Below are 27,118 nucleotides of genomic sequence, written 5' to 3' on the forward strand. Positions count from 1 at the left end.
TCCAAAAACAGCCATATTCACGCCATCTGGTCTATTCGAATTTCTTCATGCCATACGGACTTAAAAACGCTGCATGGACACGGCAACACTTGTTGATGAGTTATTCTTCAAGCTCCCATTTTCTTATGCTTACCTCGATGACATCTTAATTTTCTCACCTAATGAGATATCGCGCACTCACCATCTCAAACAAGTTTTCGTCACCCTCTGCCGCAACAGTGTCATAACAAACGAAGACAAATATCAACTCCTTCCCAAAGAAGTCGTCTTCCTCACACACACTGTAAACGCATCAGGAATAAGGTCAAAACCGCAACTCGTTGAGATTGTCTCACTACTGCCTCTACCACAAGGCTACCAAGAATAACACAGATTCCTAAGCATGATAAATTTCTACAGAAGACATCTTCCAGAAGCAGCAGCTTGGCAAGCATCTCTAACACAAGGCCTTGCTGGCAAACATACCACTGACTAATGTAAACTTATGTGGATGAACCAGATGCAAGGAATATTTGAACATACCAGTGACTGCCTCATACGGGCCAACACCCTAGTACACCCCTCCTCAAGGCACAGCTAGTCGTAACAGCAGACATAAATAACTCTGCTATTGGGACTGTGTTACAAGAAGAGGTAGGAGGTGTCCTGTAGTTGGTCTAATTCTTCCGTCACAAGCTCACTCTGTCCCCAACCACCCAAGCATGTGCTCCACCTACAACATGGAGCTTCGTGCACTGTATGAGGCAGCACGATATTTCAGATAAGATGTTGAAGGATGTCCCCCGATTATTTACACCGATCATCATCCCTTCGCATGCTCCATCCTTGACAATCCAATGACCTGTCCCTGATGTTATCGATACTTGGACTATGCAGCCCAGTTTACTACAGACTTCCCCCACTTCAAAGATGTAGAGAAGGTTGTAGCAATCTGTTTTTCGGACTTTAGTGCCTTGTCATTTACCATCAATAATGATGAATTTGCTGAGGCACAACAAAACCACCGTCAGTTAAAAGCCCTCACCCACAATCCAGACATGAATGTAAGAATAGGCCATATCCCACAGACGAACTATCCCACACTATGTGGTACTTCTCAGAATAGTATATGTCCACTCATACCTCAATGCTTCTGTCGAGTCATCTTTGAACAGCTTCACCATTTGACAGATCCTAGCACTTGCTCGACCACTCGCCTAGTGGTGGACAGGTTTTTTTGGCCTAATGTCGAACATGTTCACTCCGACCTCATCGGACTGCTACCATCCTCTGACAGCTATCACTATGTCCTCTCTGCTACTGATCATGTGAAACAATGGGTTGAAGCCACACCATTTAAAGAAATTATGGCGGAAGCCACCACTGAAGCATTCACTGAAAAATGGATATCAAGATTCGGTTGGCCTACGTTTATCACAACTGACCAGGGCAGACAGTTTGAACAGCGATCTTCTTCAGACATGCAACTTGAGGATTCTATGCGACTAGAATCACAGCATACCATCCCCAAACTACTGGACCGCTCGAATGAAGGCACTGCATGTTAAAAGTGGCCCATATGGACATGAGGGCTCTGGTCAGGGGCACTCCTCTGGATGCTCCTTGAGGTTCACACAACACAAAAGCGTGACCTCAGAGTGTTGCTGGCTGAAGTCGTTTATGGTGAGATGCTGTCCCTCTCAGCGGACTTTCTTCTTCAAGACCCAACAACCATGCACACTAATCCACCAGACCTACTCTATCATGTCAAAAAATACATAGCTCTCCTCAAAATATCCAAATACTACTGTCTGTTTCAAACTCAGAACCAAAAGTGTTTATACAAAAAGCTCTTAGAGATTGCAACTTTGTCACTTTAAGATTTTAAGATGACGCAGTACAGCCCCAGCTACACAGAAGCCCACAAAGTGCTTCAATGAGATGATCAAACCTTCCTCATCCTATTCAATGGAAAACCAACAACTGTGTCCTTTAACCCATATGGACATTAAAAGGTGCCACACTGGATGATAAAACATGCCAAGCAGCCTCCCATCCCATGTTCAACTATCCCCACATGACAAGTGCTAGACTGCTGACCTTTGAACTCTGCCTAAAACTCACTAACTTCCTTCCTGAGGATCTCACTGTCAAAGTATAGACAATGATCTCCTCAATGAGGGATGACATATGGGCTGCCAGGCTACAGATGTCTCGACAGCATGGCACTTTTGTAAGACCGTCACACTGCCATGCGACATCAACTCAGCCACCCTGACTTCCCACTTCTCCAGCGATGGCATCCTTATGATCGTGGCACCATGTTTACTTCCATCAGACACCACTCAATAGCTGCCACCACCAACTACCTGCCACCTGATCTCAATGCTCCCTCACACTCGCAGTATGGCCAGCCACTGTATGCTGGCCCACATAAATGATTTTCACCTTTACTCCATCCAGTGTAATTCACCGCCCTATGTCCTCTATGTTGCAGATGACAACACACCTGGGAGGTCTCCCTGACTCGGCACTCCGCGCAGCCGCCTTCACTATGCTCCACCCTGGGGGGAGGGGAAATATGTGGGCACTTTGTGAGGTAATAACACTGGCGGACGACTAGAATCTGGCGCAACAGACACTTTCATAGGCAGTCAGTTTGAGGATTGTACTATGTGCAGGTGTTTGTTTACGCATATTCATGTTGTGAAAAAAATATTTTTCTTCAGAGTAACAGAATCGTGTGATTATTCGTCATAATCATCTCCCGTACCTTGAAGATCCACAAGGAAAACAAGTATAACATCAAATTCTGTTAACTGCTGGGCACACTACACTCTGAGTGAATGCTTGATTTTGAAGTTCATCAATGTCGTCTTTGCGACGCAATGGCTTGAACCAGAATCTTTTCCGTGTGCTGTCCTTCCTGAACCTATATACTATAAACATTAAAATTTGATGCCAATGAGAGTAAACAACGAATTGGCCTCATTTAAGCTAAAGTATTTACCTGAAGAAAGCAGCAGTTAACTTTCCACTTTGTTTCTTTGTTTGTTCATCCATAGGCAACACAAGTAATTATTCTTTCACAAATTTACGTCATTATTTCGACGAACACAGTAATACACTTTCAATGTTTTGATCTCCACAATGTGGCGGAGTGCACTCGTTCATTTCATATTTATGGCGCCATAGATTCTGACCTCCTTGTTGTTTTTCAGCACTGACAGTCATTATCTTTGGCTACGTGTTGTTTACTTGACGAACACCGCAGTGTTTTGCCGCGAGCGTCAAATGGCTGTCAAATACGATGTGTGTTGTTTGGAAAGATGATTTTGCTTTTAAAATAATAAAATGAGTGAATTTAAAGTGCATAGATTGATGAAAGATCTAGTTACCTTGACCAGGTGAGTGAAAGTAAAATGCTCAATGATTTACCAAAGTGACTGGACTGAGTCACATCGGAACTAATTTTTGAAGAGCGAATAGAATACAGCTGTTCAAAATCTGGTTGGTTTCTACAGATCCCCAGAGTTACCAGAGGTACTTATTGAACGGCTACAGCAAACAGAATCAAGACATGTGAATCCGGGTCAGACTGCAGCAGTGCAAACTAGTTTACGACAACTTTGTAGAGATAACCCCACTGAAGAACTATTCACCGCCAAGTATAATGAACTGAAGACGAAGAAGTGAGTAAACATACCCTTATCCTGGTAGAACCATGCTACAAATTTTTTTCATATTATTCAGAAACAGTAAAGAGATTGTTTCACAATTGAATTTATGGGACTATAGTGTTGGACACACATGTAGCAAGCTGTGACCATCGAAAACGCTTTGTATTCTGTGAAAAAAATCTTCGCATTCGTGTTACTATTGCGGCTGCTTGACATACATCTGTTTTTTTTCTGTAATGTGATGGGCACAGGGGTGTTGTTACTTCAAGGTGTCAGTTATTAAACCATGGGAGTTCCGAATTACTTTCCTGATTTAGATTTGTGTTATTTGAGTGCTTTTTTGGTTATTACTGCACAGACTACAAATTATACAGGATATTATCACGATCAGAATTCCATTTTGAATTCTTTAAATCTGCCGCAAACAGTGCACTGTTTGTTACCAAGCCTGTGTTTTCATGGAAAGAGAGAGAGGTGTGTGTGTTCTACCGAGGTCCATGCATTCGGAATGGCATTGGTGGTGGCATCTTAGTTCCTATCTTACGGTTTTTTCCCTTTCTAATAAAATAATTTTGATTTAAATTTTTCTAATTTCTCAACGTAATTTTTCATATATATATATATATATATATATATATATATATATATATATATAAAAAAAAACACCATTCCACGTAGCTAGGTGATGGACCACCAATAGAGATAAATGTAAATGTAGCATAGTCTGAGATCTAGATCAGGTTGGGATGTAAATGTGAAATAAAAGTTGTAGTGATAAACTGATCTGTAGCATAATGTATCTTCAAGTGATTTGTCTCTATTATGATGTTTGTGTTGCAAGAGGTAACACACTCACTGGCCAGTCAAAGCTACAGTTTGAAGACTATTATGTGCTGGCAATAATATTAAAGCTATAGATAATTTCACATTTCAATAGCAACTACTATGTGATGCTCTCTTATCCCCTAGTTACTCTTAGTCATTGAATCTATCTCATCTTTGGCAAAACACTTCTGAGATTACAGTCATTAGTGCCATGTATAAATTTAGTTGTAAAAACTGCAGTGATAATGATTGTGGATTGGAAAGACACCATTTGAATTAATGGAGCTCTTGGTAAAAGTTATATACTGGACCCACCCTTGCATTTTTCAGTACGGCGCAGACCTAAAAATTAGGATTTGCTGCTGGTCAGTTTGTTACCAAAACCATATTTTCTGCATTCACATTTGTTAACGTTGCCAACTCTCAGCCGGATTGTCACCTGCTAATCTAACGTAGACCTCGGGTGTGCTATGGATCAACTTGCCACAACCACCAAGATTTCAGGGGCATTTGAGTAGCACACTTTAACTAACCTCTTAACGTGTAAATAATGCTATTATTTTGTTTGTTGTATCTGAAAGTTTATTACAGACTGCCGATTTCCTTTTTAAATAACGAGGGGGCGGGGTGGTGTGACAGTGTGGCTGATGCTCATATACTAGATCTTTCTGTGTGAAGGCTGGTGGAATGTTGTCTTGAAAATAGCAAAATTGTCATTCTACTGTGATCAGTGATGTCGCTATCAGAACTCAATTTTTTTTATATGTGGACGTGTTGGTGACAGAGCTGTTGTGTAGCTCGAGTTGTAGGTTAGATTGGGATATCAGAAAGCATTAGAAATAAGAACATTACCATCTAAAAGCCCTTTTTTGTTGAAGTTCCATTAGTTTGTCAATTTTTGTGTTGGTAATGAGATCATCCGTTGGTGTCTTCTGCGATGCATGGGATGGAATCCTGTCATCCTTCCTCAGCTGGGTAATAATGCTTGCGAGGTTTCTGGAATTTGATAGGCAACATGTGCCTCCTGGGTTGTGCCAAATGTTTAGCACCTGTCAGTCCTTTATAAGAGTAAAATCTGATCATGTATGGTGGTAGTCTTTTGCATATCTCTTACAGCCTTGAGATATATGTCCTCCAATACCTCTTCTGATGGCCAGGTGGCCTTTGCTGCGGCTGGGTGGTGCCCGTGGGGAGGGCCCTTGCTCGGAGTGGGTGGCATCAGGGTGGATGACACGCGATGAAGCGTAGTACATCATCTCTTGCTGGTGGTCAAACACCAGCAGTCTCTAAGCATTCATGGGCTCAAGTCAGTGCACAGACCCTAATTCGTTCCCCTCCCTGGCCACACCATGGGAAGGACGTCAGGCTAAGGATGGCAGCGGATCTTATTCGCCCTGGTACCTTGTATGTTCGAGAGCTGATGGGGAATCTTTCATGATTATGAAGCCTCCGTTTTTGTCAAGCATTTAGAAAACAAGTCTGGGGAGGTGGAGGGCTTGTCCAAAATGAGATCAAAACAGCATCTTCTGCCCAGTCATGAGTGTTAATTGCTTGTGACAAACTGGAGGATGTTTCTGTAGCCATCATGCTCCATAAGAGCTTAAATATGGTCCAGGGTATCATATTTTACAGGGAGCTTTTTTTGCAGTCAGATGATGCGCTGTATGCCAATTTAGAACGGTGAGATGTACATTTTGTTCAGCGTGTCCACCGGGGTCCGAGGGATAATCAGGTCGCCACCAGTGCCTTCATCTTGGCCTTCGAGGGTGATACATTAGCCGAGAAGGTCAAGCTGATGGTCTACTGCTGTGATGTAAAACCCTGTATCCCTCCCCCAATGTGGTGCTTTAAATGTTGGAAGTTTGGTCATATGTATTCCCGCTGCACTTCCAATGTCACATGTCGAGATTGCGAACGCCCATTACATCCTGATACTCCATGTGCCCCGCCTCCCATCTGTGTCATCTGTGGAGAGCACCATTTGCCTTGCTCTCCAGACTGCAGCATTCTCCAGAAGGAAAGAGAAATCATGGAGTACAAGAACCTGGATTGACTGACCTACACTGAGGCTAAGATAAAATTTGAACGCCTGCATCCTGTATGTATGACATCGTCTTACGTTTCCGCTACAACAGTTCTAGCCCCGTCAGCTCCACAAACCCCAGTCGCCTCTGAGCCAGAAGACTACACCTACCCCCTAGATGGTGGGGGGGGGGGGGGGGCACTTCCCTCCCTGTTACTCCTGCACCACCAACTTCAGGAGCAACACCCCCCCCCCCCCCCTCCCCCCCCCCGCCTTCCCCCAACCATCGGGGACGTCTGTCCCCACTTCGAAGCTGGTGAAGTGAACAACTTCTTCCGCTGGTTGAAGAGCCCAAAAGCAGCTGATTGCCAGGGCTTCATGGCCATCCTCTGTCCTAGATACTAAATCAGTGAAGTCCTCCCAGCCAGGGAAACCCAAGGAACAAAGAAATCCAAAAAGAAGGTCCCCAAGACCAAGCGAATTGCAGTATCACCACATCACCGCTACCTCCAAACACTACGTCTACAGATGAAGTGGAGATTCTGGCATCCGCTGAGGACCTAGATCTTGCCAGACCCTCAGACAAAATTGATATAGACTGCTCAGGCTAGAAGTCTTTGGCAGCAGGTGACCCTGAGGCATAAACTGCCTCATTGAATGTTCCATGTCTTCCCAGTCTCACAATGATGTCACCCTCCAGTGGAACTGTGACGGGTTTTTTCCACTGCCTGGCTGAGCTACGGCAACTGTTAAGCTTTACACCTGCTTTCTGCATTGCTCTCCAGGAAACGTGGTTCCCGGAAATGCGGACCTCTGCCCTCCGCGGCTATAAGGGATACTACAGGAACTGTAGCGACTGTAATCGAGTGTCAAGTGGAATTTGCGTTTATGTCCTAAACTCACTCTGTAGTGAACTTGTGCCCCTTCAAACCCCTCTTGAAGCTGTGGCTGTCAGAATAAGGATGACACAGGAAATAACTCTCTGCAATGTATATCTTCCTCCAGATGGTGTAGTATCCCAGAATGTATTAACTGCACTGATTGATCAACTCGCAAAACCTTTCCTACTTTTGGGAGATTTTAACGCCCATAACCCCTTGTTGGGTGGCACAGTGCTTACCGGCAGAGGCAGAGATGTTGAAACTTTACTGTCTCAGTTGGACCTCTGCCTCTTAAAAACCAGGGCTGCCACACATTTCAGTGTGGCTTGAGGTAGTTACTCGGCCATTGATTTATCAATCTGCAGCCCAGGACTTCTCCCATCTGTCCACTGGAGAGCATATGGTGACCTGTGAGATAATGACCACTTCCCCATTTTCCTGTCACTGCCCTGGTGTCAGGCCTATGGACACCTGCCCAGATGGGCTTTGAACAAGGTGGACTGGGAAACTTTCACCTCTGTTGTCACTGTTGAATGTCCCTCACATGGGAACATTGATGTCATGGTTGAGCAGATGACTACAACAGTTGTCTCTGTGGCAGAAAACACGATCCCTCACTGTTTAGGGTGCCCCCGGCGAAAGGCAGTCCCATGGTGGTCGCCGGAAATCGCTGAAGCAATTAAGGAGCCTTGGCGAGCTCTACAGTGGTATAAGTGGCACTCTTCCCTGGAGCACCTCATAGCCTTTAAACGGCTCTGTGCTTGCATTCGCCAACTTCTCAAACGATGGAAGCAGGGGTGTTGGAAGAGATATGTTTTGACCATTGGGTGCCATCATCACCTTCCCAAGTCTGGGTAAAGATGAAATGTGTTTTCGGGTACCAGACCCCAACAGGTGTTCCCGGTGTTAACATAGATGGCGTGTTATCTATCGATGCAAACACGATTGCCGAGCACTATGCTCAAGCCGCTGCATTGGAGAATTAACCCCCCCCCCCCCCCCCCCCCCCCAGCCTTTCGCACTCTCAAAAGGCGGCGGGAAAGGAAAGTCCTCACGTTTACTACATGCCACAGTGAATCCTACAACACCCCATTTACAGAGTGAGAGCCCCCCAGTGCCCTTGCACATTGCCCCAACACAGCTCCTGGAGCAGATCGGATCCAGAGTCAGATGGTTAAACATCTCTCATCTGACTACAAGCGACATCTCATCATCTTCAAACAGATCTGGTGCTATGGTGTGTCTCCGTCAGAATTGTGGTAGAGCACCATCATTCTGGTGCTCAAATCCGGTAAAAACCCACTTGATGTGGATAGCTATTGGCCCATCAGCCTCACCGATGTTCTTTGTAAGCTGCTGGAACGTATGATGTGTTGGCGGTTGGGTTGGGTCCTGGAGTCATATGGCCTATTGGCTTCTGCCAGGTTCGTTCTACCACTGATAATCTTGTGTCTCTAGAGTCTGCCATCGGAACAGTCTTTTCCAGGCAACAACACCTGGTTGCTGTCTTTTTTGATTTACGAAAAGTGTAGGACATGACCTGGTGACAACTTATACTTGCCAGATTACACGAGTGGGGTCTCCATGGCCCACTCCCTATTTTTATCCAGAATTTCCTGTCGCTTCGTACTTTCCGTTTCCAAGTAGGTGCCTCCTGTAGTTCCCCCCATATCCAGGAGAATGGGGTCCCACAGGGCTCTGTATTGATTTTGTCTCTATTTTTAGTGGCAATTAATGGTCTAGCAGCAGATGTAGGGCTGTCCATCTCACCTTCTTGTACACAGACGACTTCTGCATTTCGTACTGCTCCATCAGTACCGGTGTTCCTGAGCGGCGCCTACAGGGAGCCATCCACAAGGCGCAATCATGGGCTCTAGCTCACGGTTTCCAGTTTTCGGCTGCAAAGTCATGTGTTATGCACTTCTGTTGGTGTTGTATTGTTCATCCAGAACCAGAACTTTACCTTAATGATGATTCGTTCACTGTAGTGGAGACATATTGATTATTAGGACTGGTTTTCAGTGCCCAAGTGACTTGGATTCCTCACATTTGTCAGCTTAAGTGGAAGTGCTGGCAGCACCTCAATGCCCTCCGCTGCCTGAGCAACGCCAATGGGGGTGCAGATCGCTCTATGTTGCTGCAGCTCTACAGAGCTCTTGTTCAATTCCGCCTTGACTATGGGAGTCTAGTTTATGGTTCGGTGGTGCCCTTAACATTGCATTTACTCGACCAGTGCACCACTGTGGTGTTTGCCTTGTAACAGGAGCTTTTTGGACAAGTCTGGTAACCAGCGTCCTTGTGGAAGCCGGAGGGCCTCCATTGCCGGTTAGGCGTGCACAACTGTTGGCGAGTTACGTAGCACATGTTCATAGTTCTCCTGCACATCCTAATCACCGTCTCCTTTTCCCACCCATGGCGGTTCATCTCCTGCATCGCCGGCCCAGACCAGGACATCCAATTACTGTTTGTTTCCGATGCCTTCTTTCCGAACTGGAGTTCATTTGCTGCTGTGAGATCCTTACTGATTTGGATCAGTTTGTCATTTTCAGCATTCACTAGAAGCTAAGAATAACCAGCATTAATGTAGTACACACAGTGTGTGTAATTGGGTGTATTCAGCTTTGACTTCAGTATGAATAACTGTTGATGTGAGTATAGCAGTTTGCAGATGCGTTTCACTTTATTTTCTTTTGTGGAATACACTTCTTTGATTTTGAGGCCGTGGTACTTCCCAGCCACAATCCCCCAGTAATGAGACATTGTTTATTGTTGTACTCAGTTTATTCGTTGGTTTGGTATGTTTAGCTTTTGCAAGTGCTATAAGGCAGTCAGACAATTCACCTTTAACAAAAGGTGTAATTGCAAACAGATCTTTATCCAGATACTTCACACGCCTGCCCTCCAGAGTAATGCATTATCTCAATGTGCATGTTTTTCAGTGCAACATGCAATTTGTGGCAATATGCCGAGCAACGATTGTAATGAACGTAGGTCTCCGGAAAGCAGATCTGAATGTGTATTGTATCAGAATCACATTGTCACTTTTCCATTACAGGAAGTACAATCTCAAATGCATCAGCATTTCCTTCCTGTAAAACTTTTTAACAATTTGCTTTGTTTCTCCCCGTGTTCATAATGTTTATATCTTTCCTCCAGGTTCTGTCTTCATGCCATGTATGATAGAGGATCATTTTTGGTGCTTCTAGGATAGCTTTGTCGTGTGTTAAAAAACTTTCTATGAAGCCTGACCTGAAAATTTTCAATGAACGTATCTCAACCTCAGCTATTACAAAAGACAGGTTGGCTGGGTGTGAGTAATTTATATGGAAATCCTTCTCACTCGTCATCCAGTTACAGTTAATGTCATCAGCTTCAAACCATGAGTACAAATACATTCATTCCCACACATAAAGATTTTCATCACTATTAACAGTCTGTGCATCTTGGGTCTGGGTGCTATTCCTTACGTTGCTACCAATGTTCGGTATTATATATGTCTTCCTAGTCAGCAAGTAAAATCTTTCTTGCTTGTATTCACGTATCGAGTCTCAAGTTACATTGAGTGCAGTAGGTAGCAATCATAGGCATGGGAGGCAGGTTTGGTGTGTTACTTTATGAATGTAGCAGGTTTGCTTTCCCCACTTGCATATAGCCTGCAGCCCCAGTATTGCTTCTGAGGCATATAGTCAGTCATGTCACAACTGACGTCCAGGTACAGATTATATCTGCTACAAACTTCAAGCAACAAGCCAATTCCTGGCAGGCTTTCCTGACACGAGAGGTGGTTAAAACCACTGGATGCTAACATCAGAAGAGGTCAGACCGGAGATCCGGAACACATAGTAGTCTCCAAACCATTTTCAGATTGGTATTGCCAGTTGCAGTGGAACTACACAGTTGGTGTTTCCTTATCATTCCAAGGCTTTGCAAATGTGTTGCAACACAGTCAGTTATGTGTACACTGAGCCAAAACACTATGCCCACTTCACACTGCATGAATCCTGCTTGGTGGAGTTGGCAGCATGTGACACAGTAAGGAGAGTATATGAGTGGAGTAGAGATGAAGCAGAGATCATTCTAGTGATGATACAGGCTGAAAATCCACTGACATAAGAGACTTTGACAAAGGGGAACTTGTTATGACACCACACTTGGTAACAAGTCTCTTTGGAGCACTGAAGCAGATAGGCTATGTGCTTGCTACTGTCATGAGTGAGCATCTATGGAAAGTGACTGAAGGACAATGAAACCATGAGTGGGCAACAAAGATGCTGGATATCCATGTCTTAATACAGAGGTTGGAGGCCTGCTTGTTCAGTAAGGCAGATCTGATGACAATACAATGCTGGTACTGGCACAAGTGTTTTGGGGGACAGTGTTTTGCACACTTTACTAAATGTGGGGCTCCATAGCAGATAGCCCCTATATGTTCCAATGTTGATCCAATGACATTTTCAGTTAAGATTGCAGTTGATGCGGTATCATCAAAATTGGACTGTGAACCACTAGAAACATGTAACCTAGTTGGCTGAATAATGTTTCGTGTGACACCAGGTTAACGGTCGTGTCTGAATACACTGTCATCCAGGTAAATAGATATTCAGAACACACACCAAACCACAGACGTAGGTAAGTAGGGTCAGTATTGTGCTACAGTGGACATTCACATGGGCTTAAATAGGTATTGTGGTAATAATCGATGGCACTTCACAGTTGCGGGCTACGTGAATGTTATGGACCACGTGTATCCCTTCATTCTTGGTGTCTTTTGTGATGGCGATGGCATATTTTAGCGAGACAACTGCCTCTCTCACAAGGCTGGAATCATAATATAATGGTTTAAGGAGTGTGATAATTAACTCATGTTGGTGTCTTAGCTATCAACTTGTCTGCTCTGAACTTGATAGAACACACCTGTGACACTGTGGGAAGTCAGCTCTGCACCCACAAACAAATGGCCTGTAAGTTAGGAGAACTGAGTGATGTGTGCATTAGTGTCACACACCTTTGGAAAGTTACCATACACTTCATTGTATCTGTGCTACACAGAGTTGCAACTGTATTGTTCCAAAGAGGGACCAGCATGCTATTTAGGAGATTGTCATAATATTTGGACTCATCATTGTATGTATCTTGCCCTCAGTGCCATGTGCTGTGTTCTTGGGGAAGGGCTTACCTGTAACCCATTGGAATGGAAATTGCCCATTTATGTGCTACAATGGTATAGTGTTTGCACTTCGGATCATTTATTATTTTTTAGTCAATAAGAAATATTTATTGCAATGTAGGTGATGCTTCTGATGTGAATAATAATAATAAGGTTGCCATCTGTGTGACACGTCCCATTCTGCTCCTAGCCTTCTTACAGTGTCTTAAACAGATGTTTTAAAATGCTCATTCTATCTAGTATTAAACACTGTAACATTTGTTTTTGATTACTGACTCTGTGCTGAGGCTCTGGTCTTTGACTTAGGTCTTCAAATTCTGAAACTTGCTTAGCACTGATTGTGTGTTAAGGAGAAACTCTTAACCAACATCTGCCTTACAGATGGATGTGGTAGTACAATACTTTTAATCTTTCCTGTAAATAGTACACCCTGTAAGTGTATCTACTAAATGACAAAAGCAATACCAGTTTGTCTATCTAATGGGTTCCAGCAGCAACAAAAATTTGATCTATAGTATTTCATGTGATTATTGACCCAATTTAAAAATGTTAAATGCTGTCATAATCTACTCATTTAAGAGGTATAATCATATGTCAAAAATTCAAACAACAAGACAAGCATTGCAGTTCAAGCATGTGTTTTTTTTGTCTTGAAGCAGCATAACTGATGATGATGCACAAATACTTAGACTATATTCATCCAGTAGTTAAGAATGAGAGCACTTAGCAATTTCCAGCAAACTTTACACATAATTTCAAACCTTCATGAAACTTTTTCTCACCGACACACCCAAAAAATGATGAAAGGGAAAAAGTTTATTGCTTCTACATTGTTGCTGTTCATGTTGTCAGGATTCAGCATCAGGCATGACATTTTAATTTATTATTTCTTGATTAATGACTCTATCCACAACAGTTTGCAGGTAGTATCCACATACACCAGTGAATGTACCTGCAAAATTATGTCATTGTACAACACAGTTAAGCAGTAATGACATCATAACCACTGAGATGCATCAAAAAGTAACATTTGCTTAAAATGGAGCACAAATTATCAAGACTAAATTCATTGAGTGTTCCATAATGAGAGCACTTCATGACTTTCAAGAAATGTTACGCATAATTTCAAACCTATTTCTAACTTTTCTCGATTATATGCTTAACACATTTACTCATTTATAAAGTAATTAATCACTCACAGCTGTTTCGTACATGGAATCGGTGGTTTACTGGTTCTTCAGTGTTTTGATATGGCTGCTCACTAATTATGAAGACATAACATGCTCAGACAGTCGCACGAAAGAGACTTCCAGTGATGCCTGCCTGTGTTTTTACACTCCTTTGTCACATGGTTTCTTAGGTTTCAGTTTTGTCATTGTATTAGATTCGAAGATGAGGAAGATGCTCTTGAGAGAAATGCTTAACTTGTGATGTTCTGTAATAATCAGTAAGATCACATCCACAGTTAGTCTTACATCCACTGTTTATTCATTATAGGTTACAGTGGTATATCGTGCCCCTTCCCTAAACCTGAAATGTCTGCTTATAGTTGTATCTGCCACTGAGACAGATGTAGGAGTGAGCAGGTAGAATAGATGTTAAATTTTCATCACAGAAATGTTTTTCGTAATTTTAATTATTCTTCCTACAATACTAATCTATTTTTGTGCAAAATGGGGGCACTTCCCTAAGTTAAAAAAGTCATTAAGGTCTTGATCTTACTTTTGATGGAAGGCTCACATTGTAGATGAGATTTAGTTTTTGCTCTATAGACTCAAAAAATGAGATGATTCTCGTGGGTGTGGAACATGTCAGAAAGTATGACATAAAACATTGAATATAATACTTAATACACTGATCATTTGTCAGGAGAAAGTCGAAGATAAGCTAATACAATGCAGTAAACTGGGACAGCTAACATTTACAGAATTAACACAGTCAGAATGAAACACTGTTATCCTCAATTAATAAATTTATCATACACAAAATACCTAATCTTGGCTGTTGTGATGAAGTGTTGTCAAAACAGAAATCTAACAGAAATTTTTACTTAAGCTGACTTAACAGTCTCTGTTAAGATATTCATCTATGAAGTAGAAGGAGTTGCCTATCAAAAAGTCTTTCAAACTCTGTTTAAACCGTGCTTTATCTGAAACCAAGTTTTTAATAGTTGCTGGCAATTTATTAAAAATGTGAGTTCCCTGAATATTAGACCCCTTTTTGGACCAAGGTAAGTGATTTTAGGCCTTTATGTAGATTCTTCTTATTCCTAGTATTGATACTGTGTATTGAGCTATTGGTTGGAAATAGAGATGTATCACTTGCAACAAATTTCATTAAGGAATACTGAGAAGCAGTGGTTAGAATACAAAGTTCCTTGAACAGGTTTCTACAAGATGTTTTTGAATTTATGCCACAAATGATTCTTATCACATGCTTTTGGACCCTAAAAAATTTTGCTTGGTTTGACGAGTTGTTCCAGAATATGATCCCATACGACATGATAGAATGAAAGTAAGCAAAGTATGTCAGTTTTTTTTAATGTTTATATCTCCTACATCTGACATCATTCTCATGGCAAATACAGACTTGTTTAGGTGCTTAAGCAATTCTGTGGTATGCCCTTCCCAACTGAAGTTATTATCGAGTTGTAATCCCAAAAATTTAACACTGTCAACTTCTTTGATCTGCATGTCTTCATACGTCATACTCATGCTGGAAGGAAATGTCTTACAGGTTCTGAACTGCATATAGTGGGTCTTCTTAAAGTTTAATGACAAAGAATTCACTTTAAACCACTTATTAATGTCAGTGAAAATTTATCAGCTATTTCTAAATCTGTATTTGACTTGCTACTTATTGCAATGTTTGCATCATCTGCAAACAAAACAAACTTAGCATCTGGCAATGTAACAGATGAGAGGTCATTAATATACACAAGAAAAAGCAGTGGAACCAAATGGAACCTTGAGGAAAACTACATGTAATTAATTCCAAATCAGATGAAGAATGACTGCTTACTGCACAGGTATTTCCCAACGACACCCTTTGTTTCCTGTTAGACAGATAAGACTCAAACTCTTTCGCAGCATTGCTGGTGACACCATAATACTCTAATTTACTTAGGAGGATGCTGTGGTTCACACAGTCAAAGGCTTTTGACATGTCACAGAAAATGCCAGTAGCCTGTAATTTATTATCTAATGAATTGAGTACATTCTCACTGTAAGTGTAAATAGCTTTCTCTATAGCTAACACTTGGTTCAAGAATCATGAAAGAAGGTTGTATACATGGAAGAACCCTGGAGATACTGACAGGTTTCAGATAGATTACATAATGGTAAGACAGGGATTTAGGAACCAGGTTTTAAATTGTAAGACATTTCTAGTGGCAGATGTGGACTCCGACCACAATCTATTGGTTATGAACTGTAGATTAAAACTGAAGAAACTGCAAAAAGGTTGGAATTTAAGGAGATGGGACCTGGATAAACTGACTAAACCAGAGGTTCAGGGAGAGCATATCGGAACAATTGACAGGAATGGGGGAAAGAAATACAGTAGAAGAAGAATGGGTAGCTTTGAGGGATGAAGTAGTAAAGGCAGCAGAGGATCAAGTAGGTAAAAAGACAAAGGCTAGTAGAAATCCTTGGGTAACAAAAGAAATATTGAATTTAATTGATGAAAGGAGAAAATATAAAAATGCAGTAAATGAAGCAGGCAAAAAGGAATAAAAAGACTCAAAAATGAGATTGACAGGAAGTGCAAAATGGCTAAGCAGGGATGGCTAGAGGACAAATGTAAGGTTGTAGAGGCCTATCTCACTAGGGGTAAGATAGATACTACCTACAGGAAAATTAAAGAGACCTTTGGAGAAAAGAGAACCACTTGTATGAATATCAAGAGCTCAGATGGAAACCCAGTTCTAAGCAAAGAAGGGAAAGCAGAAAGGTGGAAGGAGTATATAGAGGGTCTATACGAGGGTAATGTACTTCAGGGCAATATTATGGAAATGGAAGATGAAGATGAAATGGGAGATATGATACCGCGTGAAGAGTTTGACAGAGCGCTGAAAGACCTGAGTCGAAACAAGGCCCCGGGAGTAGACAGCATTCCATTAGAACTACTGACGGCCTTGGGAGAGCCAGTCATGACGAAAGATGTATGAAACTGTTCAAAGAAGATGTCTGAGACAGGCGAAATACCCTCACACTTCAAGAAGAATATAATAATTCCAATCCCAAAGAAAGCAGGTGTTGACAGATGTGAAAATTACCGAACTATCAGTTTAATAAGTCACAGTTGCAAAGTACTAATGCGAATTCTTTACAAACGAATGGAAAAACTGGTAGAAGCCGACCTTGGGGAAGATCTGTTTGGATTCCGTAGAAATATTGGAACACGTGAGGCAATACTGACCCTATGACTTATCTTAGAAGCTAGACTAAGGAAAGGCAAACCTACGTTTCTAGCATTTGTAGACTTAGAGAAAGCATTTGACAATGTTGACTGGAATACTCTCTTTCAAATTCTGAAGGTGGCAGGGGTAAAATACAGGGAGTGAAAGGCTATTTACAATTTGTACAGAAACCAGATAGCAGTAATAAGAATCGAGGGACATGAAAGGGAAGAAGTGGTTGGGAAGGGAGTGAGACAAGGTTGTAGCCTCTCTCCGATGCTATTCAATCTGTATATTGAGCAAGCAGTGAAGGAAACAAAAGAAAAATTCGGAGTAGGTATTAAAATCCATGGAGAAGTAATAGAAATTTTGAGGTTCGCCGATGACATTGTAATTCTGTCGGAGACAGCAAAGGACTTGGAAGAGCAGTTGAATGGAGTGGATAGTGTTTTGAAAGGACGATATAAGATGAACATCAACAGAAGCAAAATGAGGATAATGGAATGTAGTCGAATTAAGTCGGGTGATGCTGAGGGAATTAGATTAGGAAATGAGACACTTAAAGTAGTAAAGGAGTTTTGCTATTTGGGGGGCAAAATAACTGATGTTGGTCGAAGTAGAGAGGATATAAAATGTAGACTGGGAATGGCAAGGAAAGCGTTTCTGAAGAAGAGAAATTTGTTAACATCGAATATAGATTTAAGTGTCAGGAAGTCATTTCTGAAAGTATTTGTATGGAGTGTGGCCATGTATGGAAGTGAAACATGGACGATAAATAGTTTGGACAAGAAGAGAATAGAAGCTTTCGAAATGTGGTGCTACAGAAGAATGCTGAAGATTAGATGGGTAGATCACATAACTAATGAGGAGGTATTGAATAAAATTGGGGAGAAGAGAAGTTTGTGGCACAACTTGACTAGAAGAAGGGATCGGTTGGTAGGACATGTTCTGAGGCATCAAGGGATCACCAATTTAGTATTGGATGGCAGCGTGGAAGGTAAAAATCGTAGAGGGAGACCAAGAGATGAATACACTAAGCAGATTCAAAAGGATGTAGGTTGCAGTAGGTACTGGGAGATGAAGAAGCTTGCACAGGATAGAGTAGCATGGAGAGCTGCATCAAACCGTTCTCAGGGCTGAAGACCACAACAACAACAACAACAACAACAACGACGTATCAGAACCCTTCAGAAATCCAGACTGTGACTGACTGACTGACTGACTGACTGACTGACTGACTGACTGTAGTCTCAGCTGAAGGCTCCTGAGCCTAATCGTAGAATATACTGAAGTATTTTAGCCACAGGTCATGAGGGGCAGACTGGACATTTCTGCTCAAGTTCAAGGCCTCTCAGTGATCCTACATTAAATATGGATCCATGGTTTACCATTCAGCTAGAACATAAAATCTTAAAATCATGAAAGGATTAGGTGGCAAACAGCACATAGAAGACTGGTTTGATACCATGCCTCGATGTTGACATTGCTGAGCCACTAGTTGCCATCTTATGGCAACTCTTGTGGTGCAACAAGTGTTGACTCCACAGTCATTGGCATTTAGTACTAATATACTCACAGTGAATTTAGTGATTATTTACGAATCAACTGTGAGCTATGAGACTGCTTGGGTTTAACACTAAACAGAACCTGAAAGCACTCTTAAGTGCAGAGCATATTGACATATTTAAATTGTCCACCATTGTGGTTCTGATGATGAATGGCTGAGGATGACATGGTGGTCGGTTAACTGTCGTGTTGTCTCCAGGATCTGATGGCATCTTTTTCCCATTTTGACCAATAAGAAGGCCTTTAATCATTTTGGAATCTGTGGAGTTAGGAAGAACTGCGCTCTAGGCTTCATCTATAAGTCCGTATTTTGCTATGTTTTGAGAGAGCATTACAACTACATCGTAGCACCCACTAATTGGGCGAAGCTTCGCCCATGTTCTATTTTGCTCCGAAGGTAGTGCAGTTCCTACAGAACACTGCAGATTTTTCTGAATTATTTATCCAACGAATTCGCTGAAATTGATGTAGAATTATATTCTCACTTTTGGATGCTGAAGCACATGAGATGTAATAAGGGTTTGGGAACTGTTAGTCACAGTAAGTGAAGCAACTTATTCCACTATGGAGTTCCTCCTTCAGTCTGTTGAGGTGTGATGAAGTAATGTTAATGCCTCCATCAATAAGGTGCTGTTACGTGGTCTGTAGGTTTCTTCCCCAGTGAGAGGACACATCAGTATGTGGTGCTTATGGCATACAGTGCTACACAGCCTGTGAGGGAGATGACGTTAGTGAAGCAACCAATGTACCATCTGATCTGGCGGCTGAGAGACAAATGTGGCACTAGTTTTAAGATTCTGGATTTTGTCTGACCATTGAAATGAGCTGTTAGGTAGGACATTTTAACTCGTTCTCAGGGTGGCTGCCTCGCCATTTTCTTTCCTCAGTGAATAGTCAGTCACAGTCTGGTATTTTGTTGTACTGTCATTTTATTTTTATTTAATAATGAATTTTAGGAAATTATTAGAGAGTTTTTATGTATAGTATGACTGAGAGTGCGAAAGTGAGAGGGAAAGGGGTAGAGCAGATAAGTTTGGGAGTTTAATCTTTAAGGTGCAGTTTTAAAGATTTTAACTGAAGCCATCTCAAAATCTTACAGTAAGGGCACTCATGAGCTCATTGAGTGTCTTAGCCTTTTGTGAGAGTCATCAGTCATTTGAGTGATTGAGTGCAGCCCACAACGAATTGATCTTTTGTGCCAATCTTTCCATATCAGAGTAATGCTTATACACAATGTCCTCAATTATTTGTTGGATGTATTCCAATCTCTGTCTTCCTATACAAATTTTATCCCTTATCCCTCCATCTATTACCATGTAAGTTGTTCCCTGATGTCTTAACATATTTCATATTGTCCTGTCTCTTCTTGTCAGTGTTTTCCGTATGTTCGTTTCTTCACTGATTTTGTGAAGAATCTCCTGATTCACTATTTTATCCACCTAATTTTCAACATCTTTTTAACGCCCCAGGCTCTTCAGTTCTCTTCTATTTACACCATACAGTACTGTGCTCCACACATATATTTTCAGAATTTTCTTCCTCAAATTAAGGATAATGTTTGATATTAGCAGAATTCTCTTGACCTGGAAAGCCCAGTTTACCTTGCTGATCTGCATTTTATGTCGTCCTTCCTTTGTCCATTATGTTATTTCACTTCCAATGTGGTTGGAATTCCTGAACTTCATCCATGTCAAGCTCACTAATTTGATAAGTTTATCACCAATCTCATTTTTGCTACTCCTCATTACTTTTGTCTTTCTTTGGTTTAGTTTCAGTCCGTTTTCTGCTTTCATTAGTCTGTTCATTCAATTCAGCATATCCAGTAATTATGACTTTCACTGTGGATAGCAATATCATCAGCGAATTTTATCATTGATATCCTTTCAATCAGAATTTTAATGCTGTGCTTTAATTTTTCTTTTATTTCTGTCATTGTTTCATCAATGTGCAGTTTAAACAGTAGGGTTGAAAGACTACATTTCAATCTTAGAACTTTTTTAATCCAAGCACTTTCTTCTTGGTCTTCCATTCTTATTTTTCTCCTCTTGGTTCTGGTACATATTGTATCTTACTCATCTTTCCATATAGCTTGACCCCCCCTTTTTTTTCTCAATGTTGAACATCTTGCACCATTTTACATTGTTGAAAACTTCTTCCAGATCAACAAATCACATAAATTTATCTTGAATTTTTGTATTCTTCCACATAAATTTATCTTGAATTTTTGTATTCTTCCCTCCATTATCAGTCACAATGTCAGAACTGGCACCCTGGTGCCCTTATCTTTCCAAAAGCCAATCAGATTGTCATCTGACAGCTCATTTGTTTTCTTTCCCTTCGTGTGTATGCTATTTTTGTTAGCAGCCACTTTCTCGAATGCCTAGAATCCTTACCCAATCTGTTACCCCCGGAAACCATCCTTGTTACCATTGATGCCACTTCCTTATACACAAATATTCTGCACATCCAGGGGCTCACTGCGATGGAGCACTTCCTTTCATGCCGATCACCTGCCACCCTACCTAAAACCTCATTCCTCATTACCGTAGCCAGCTTCATTCTGACTCACAACTTCTTCACTTTCGAAGGCCAGACATACAAACAATTAAAGGGAACAGCCATGGGTACCAGGATGGCCCCCTCGTACACCAACCTATTTATGGGTCGCTTAGAGGAAGCCTTCTTGGTTACCCAGGCCTGCCAACCCAAAGTTTGGTACAGATTTATTGATGACATCTTCATGATCTGGACTCTCAGTGAAGAACAACTCCAGAATTTCCTCTCCAACCTCAACTCCTTTGGTTCCATCAGATTCACCTGGTCCTACTCCAAATCCCATGCCACTTTCCTTGATGTTGACCTCCATCTGTCCAATGGCCAGCTTCACACATCTGTCCACATCAAATCCAACGAGCAACAGTACCTCCATTATGACAGCTGCCACCCATTCCATATCAAACGGTCCCTTCCCTACAGCCTAGGTCTTCGTGGCAAACGAATCTGCTCCAGTCCTGAATCCCTGAACCATTACACCAACAACCTGAAAACAGCTTTCGCATCCTGCAACTACCCTCCTGACCTGGTATGGAAGCAAATAACCAGATCCACTTCCTCATCCCCTCAAACCCAGAACCTCCCACAGAAGAACCCCAAAAGTGATCCACTTGTGACAGGATACTTTCTGGGATTGGATCAGACTCTGAATGTGGCTCTCCAGCAGGGATACGACTTCCTCAAATCCTGCCCTGAAATGAGATCCATCCTTCATGAAATCCTCCCCACTCCACCAAGAGTGTCTTTCCGCCGTCCACCTAACCTTCTTAACCTCTTGGTTCATTCCTATGAAATCCCCAAACCACTTTCGCTACCGTCTGGCTTCTACCTTTGTAACCGCCCCCGGTGTAAAACCTGTCCCATGCACCCTCCCACCACCACCTACTCCAGTCCTGTAACCCGGAGGGTGTACACGATCAAAGGCAGAGCCATGTGTGAAAACACCCATGTGGTTTACCAACTGAGCTGTCTACACTGTGAAGCTTTCTATGTGGGAATGACCAGCAACAAACTGTCCATTCACATGAATGGACATAGGCAGACAGTGTTTGTTGGTAATGAGGATCACCCTGTGGCTAAACATGCCTTGGTGCACGGCCAGCACATCTTGGCACAGTGTTACACCTTCCGGGTTATCTGGATACTTCCCACTAACACCAACCTATCAAAACTCTGCAGATGGGAACTTGCCCTTTAATATATCCTCTCTTCCCGTTACCTACCAGGCCTCAACCTCCGCTAATTTCAAGTTGCCACCCCTCATACCTCACCTGTCATTCAACAACATCTTTGCCTCTGTACTTCCGCCTCGACTGACATCTCTGCCCAAACTCTTTGCCTTTACATATGTCTACTTGTGTCTGTATATGTGCGGATGGATATGTGTGTGTGTACGAGAGTATACCTGTCCTTTTTTCCCCCTAAGGTAAGTCTTTCCACTCCTGGGATTGGAATGACTCATTACCCTCTCCCTTAAAACCCTCATCCTTTCGTCTTTCCCTCTCCTTCCCTCTTTCCTGATGAAAGCTTGCGAAAGCTTGAATTTTGTGTGTATGTTTGTGTTTGTTTGTGTGTCTATCAACATACCAACGCTTTCGTTTGGTAAGTTACATCATTTTTTTTTTTTTTTTTTTTTTTTATTTTTTTATATGACTGTGTGGATGGTATTTTTCAGAAAGTCTGATAGTGTGTGTGTATAGTGTCATAGATTCCACACACCAACTTGAATAGTTGTTTGGTTACCATTTCCTTCAACCATTTCAGAAGTTCTGTAGTTGTGTTATCTGTTCTTGTGCCTTATTTGAAAACAAGTCTTTCAAAGCTCTGTAAAACACCTACTCTAATTCTAGATCCCCTCTCTCTTCCCTGTTGACTCCTGTTTTTTCTTCTGCCACTTCATCAGAGAAGTTATCCCCCTCGTAGAACGTCAGTGTACTGTTGCCACTTGTTCGTTCTCCCCCTGTGCTTAACTTTTGAATTCCCATTACTTTGTTGATGTTAAGGCCCCGGTTTAATTTCATCAAAGGTTCCTTTGATTTTACTGTATGCTGAATCAATCCTCCTGATGGCCATTTCTTTTTTGATTCTTTCACATTTTTCTTCTAGCCATTTCACCTTGACTTCCCTGCACTTCCTGTTTATTTCATTCTCAAGTGACTTACATTTCTGTAGTCCTGAATTTCCCTTATCATTTTGGTACATCCTTCATTTATCAGTCAACTGAAGTAGATCATCTGTTATCCAAAGTTCCCCCACAGTTACCTTCCTTGTACCTATGTTTGTCTGTCCCAGCTTCTGTGATTGCTCATTTTAGAGAAGCCCATTCCTCTTTAAGTGAACTGCCTACTTAGCTATTCATTGCTGCAGTCTTTATCCTCGGAGACTTCAAATGCATCTCACCATTCCTTAGTGCTTCAGATCCCAGTTTTTTGCATACTGATTCTTCCGGATGAGTCTCTTAAACTTCAGCCTACTCCTTATCAGTACAAAATTGTTATCAGAGTCTGTATTTGCTCCTAGGTATACCTTACAATCCACTATCTGATACTGGAATCTCTGTCTATGGTGTAACCCAATCAATTCTTTTCTCATGGTTGCCATCACTTGGCTGTCTCTTCATGTAAATCCGAATGAGGGGACTAATTCATTATCTTTTGCCAATGGAGAGGTCATCATATCATGATGACACTTTTTCAGTTAGAAGCCACGTATCCAATGGATTACATTGTGCGTCATTAATGGAGAGCTTTTCACTGCCTTCTACATCCTCAAGCCATTGATATTTGCTTACTCTTCCACCTTTTAGGGTGTTTTCCTACTCTAAGGACAAAAGGTTGCCCTGAGACTCTGTGCTTCTCCACCCTCTTTGACAAGTCCATTGGCAGAACAAGAGTGACTCCTTATACTGGAAGCCTTTGGCTGCTGTTTGTGGTAATTTTTATCCAAAATTTAAACAGTGGTTGGGTTCAAGCCTTGAACTCAGAACATTTTGATTACAAGTCAGAGACTCCACCTCTAGACCTTATGTCATCCTAGCTATACTCTAAAACATTTCTTCAGCTGAGCCATTTCTCCTGACAGCATGCCACATTTTACTTGCACTGCTGCTGTTGCTACTACTAGTAGAATTGTAACCCCCTTATCACCATTACTGCCACAATCAATTTGTCATTAATGGATAATTACACATAAAGGAAGGAATAACGTTTGTGTTATTTGAAAGTTAGGTATACTATAAAAATAACAACTGCTTCACAGTACACGTATGAAGTTTGTTGTGAAGAATCGGGCACAATTTGAAAATGTTAGTAACACTCACAAATATGACACAGGGAACAAATGTAGTCTTTACTGTCCACAATTTAACTTTACTCTTGGACAGAAATAATCAGATGGAATTTGGCTTGTGAAAAGTAGATGAACTATACTGATTACCTTCTACTATTCAGGCATTACTTTTGGACAATGAATATTCCTTGTTTAACATTTTAAAGAACATAGTTCTTATATAGGAAAACAGTGATTTCTCATATTAAAACAGTGATCTGTAATTATTATAAATAAATTAGAAGCAGTCTTGATCACTTAATTTAATGGTGACTGGTTTCGATCTTTTTATCAGATCATTTTCGGACCATGAATGTCTGCAGTACACCACGAGCCACAAACAAGAGGGTCTTTTGGCTGAAAGTGTACTTGTTTAACAGTCTCTTTGTTGTGCCTATCTGCAGCTCAGCGTCTCCACTGTACGGTGAGTAGCAATCTAGCCTTTTCAATTATTGATAAAATTGTTTAATTAGATAGATAAAAAAATCTAGTCACCAAATGGCAGCAGAACACACACATAAAAGACTGTTCTGATTGGCAAGCTTTTGGAGCCAGTGGCTCCTTTTCCGGCAGAAAGGTGGAAGGGGAAGGAAGAAGGGCGAACGAGAAGGTCTGGAGAGATCTAGGGAAAGGGATAGAGTTTGGGAAAGTCACCCAGAACCATCCATCCTGTACGGTAAGACTCCCCTGATCTGGGATTCTGGGTGATTTTCCCAAAATCTACCCATTTTCCCAGACCTCTCCAGTCCTTTTCCTTCACCCTTCTTCCTGCCCCTTCAACCCTCCTGCCTGAAAAGGAGCCACTGGCTCCAAAAGCTTGCCAATCAGAACAGTCTTTTATGTGTGTGTTCTGCTGCTGTTTGGTGAGTAGATTTTTTATCTATCTAATTAAATAATTTTATCAATAATTGAAAAGGATAGATTGCAACTCAAACCATATCATGGAGATGCTGAGCTGCGCAGATAGGCACAACAAAGAGACTGTTAAGCAAGCAAGCTTTCGGCCAAAAGGCTTTCTTGTTAATTAGACAGTATACACATACACATTCAAGCAAACACAAACACATGACCACTGTCTCTGTTTGCCAAGGCTCAGTCTTGCCTTGTTTGTTTGAGTAGCATTTGCCTGAATGTGTGTGTGTGTGTTTAATTTGAGGAAAGCCATTTAGCTGAAAGCTTTCTTGTTTAACAGTATTTTTGTTGTGCATAGCTGCAATTCAGTATTTCTGCTATATGGTGAATGGCAATCTATTCTTTTCATAATATTGTCATTATTCCATCCTGGATTTTCCATTGTTTAACTTGAGAAAGAAATTTATGAGAATATGTATGAAGCTCAACACTGACTCAAGGACTGTGGAAAGGCCAGAAAAGAACAGACTAGCACTTGAGATGCAGTGTTGCAGAAAGATACCAAAAAATAAATGAGCGGCTAAGATGAAAAATGTGTTTTTTTTCTGCAGAATACTTGAGAAAAGAGTTACATGGAAACTAGAATGTACAAGATGATAGGACATGGGTTTACGACATCAGGAAATAACTTTTTGATACTGGGGAAAATCGTATAGGGCAAAAATTGTATTGAGAGAGAAAAAAATAAAATATGGGGAACAAAAATGGAAAATGTTGGGTATATATTCTATTCTGTGGTGACAGTACTGGTACAAGAGAGGAAATTGTAGTGGGTTGGATCCATATCAAACCAGCTTGGAGGGTGGGAATCTCCAAAATGAAACTGCACTTGAAATTAGAAAACATATTAAATTATGAAACATATTTAACTGGTTGAAGGAAATGTACCTACTCAGATATGAAGTACGAAATTGCCCAGGATGTGTAACAACAGACAACAGTATAGTTGAAAATAAGGGAAATTAGAAACATCAGTGGGGCTGTTAAGTCATATGTTAGAAAATAGTAGGCAGAACAGTTTTTAGCCTGTCACTTCGATCGGTTAGCTCTGTGGTGCCGTACAAACCAGTTTTTCACTTACCTGTCAGGAACATTGTCAAAAAGAGTATGACTTTGTGTCAGGAAATCTGTGTTTTATTCTATATTTATTTCCTATTTCTACTGTTGAAACTAAACAACAATTGTTTTTTGGTTCTGCTGACTTCTGTATTCCCATTGTTTGCATGTAATACTGAGACACTTTTGGTGTTTGGGAGTATATTGTAAATTAGCTTCTGTTGTTCAAATGGCTCTGAGCACTATGGGACTTAACTGGTGAGGTCATCAGTCCCCTAGAACTTAGAACTACTTAAACCTAACTAACCTAAGGACATCACACACATCCATGCCCAAGGCAGGATTCGAACCTGTGACCGTAGCGGTTGTACGGTTCCAGACTGTAGCGCCTAGAACCGCTCGGCCACTCCAGCCGGCAGCTTCTGTTGTGCTGTGGTTGCTATTTGCTGTATTCAATAATGAACTCCTCTTAGTACACTGTTTGTCAGATGTGTATTTTGATCTCCTTTGGGCCCATGTTATGCAGCTAGAAGTACTGAAACATTTCATTTGAGAAAACTGTAAAATTACAAGCAGAGATTTAAAATTGAAACTTCCCTGTTTACAGTATTTTGCTTCATGAAGGTAGGTATTGGCCAGCCACTCTTTCTCTTTATAATTTTACAATTTTTGCTTGTAATATTTTGTCTTTTAGCTTTTTGTAATAGTGTGTTTTGGACTCTGAGTGCTAGAAGGCAAGCTCTCTTAAAC

The 27,118-nt window shown here is 41.4% G+C and overlaps 1 protein-coding gene across 2 annotated transcripts in view; it reads left to right on the top strand.

Annotated features, from left to right (window-relative positions):
• The first annotated feature begins 3,234 nt into the window (after positions 1 to 3,234).
• Positions 3,235 to 27,118, top strand: part of LOC124621947 (gamma-tubulin complex component 2-like) — a 181,304-nt gene continuing 157,420 nt past the window's right edge. For both annotated transcript variants that reach the window (XM_047147461.1, XM_047147462.1), the window contains exons 1-2: positions 3,235 to 3,386; positions 3,504 to 3,671. In XM_047147461.1, the coding sequence (XP_047003417.1) occupies positions 3,334 to 3,386; positions 3,504 to 3,671 (221 nt within the window). In that variant the 5' untranslated portion in view covers positions 3,235 to 3,333. The remainder of the gene's footprint in view (positions 3,387 to 3,503; positions 3,672 to 27,118) is intronic.

The sequence above is a fragment of the Schistocerca americana genome, chromosome 7 (genome assembly GCF_021461395.2).
Source record: "Schistocerca americana isolate TAMUIC-IGC-003095 chromosome 7, iqSchAmer2.1, whole genome shotgun sequence".
Lineage (NCBI taxonomy): Eukaryota > Metazoa > Arthropoda > Insecta > Orthoptera > Acrididae > Schistocerca > Schistocerca americana.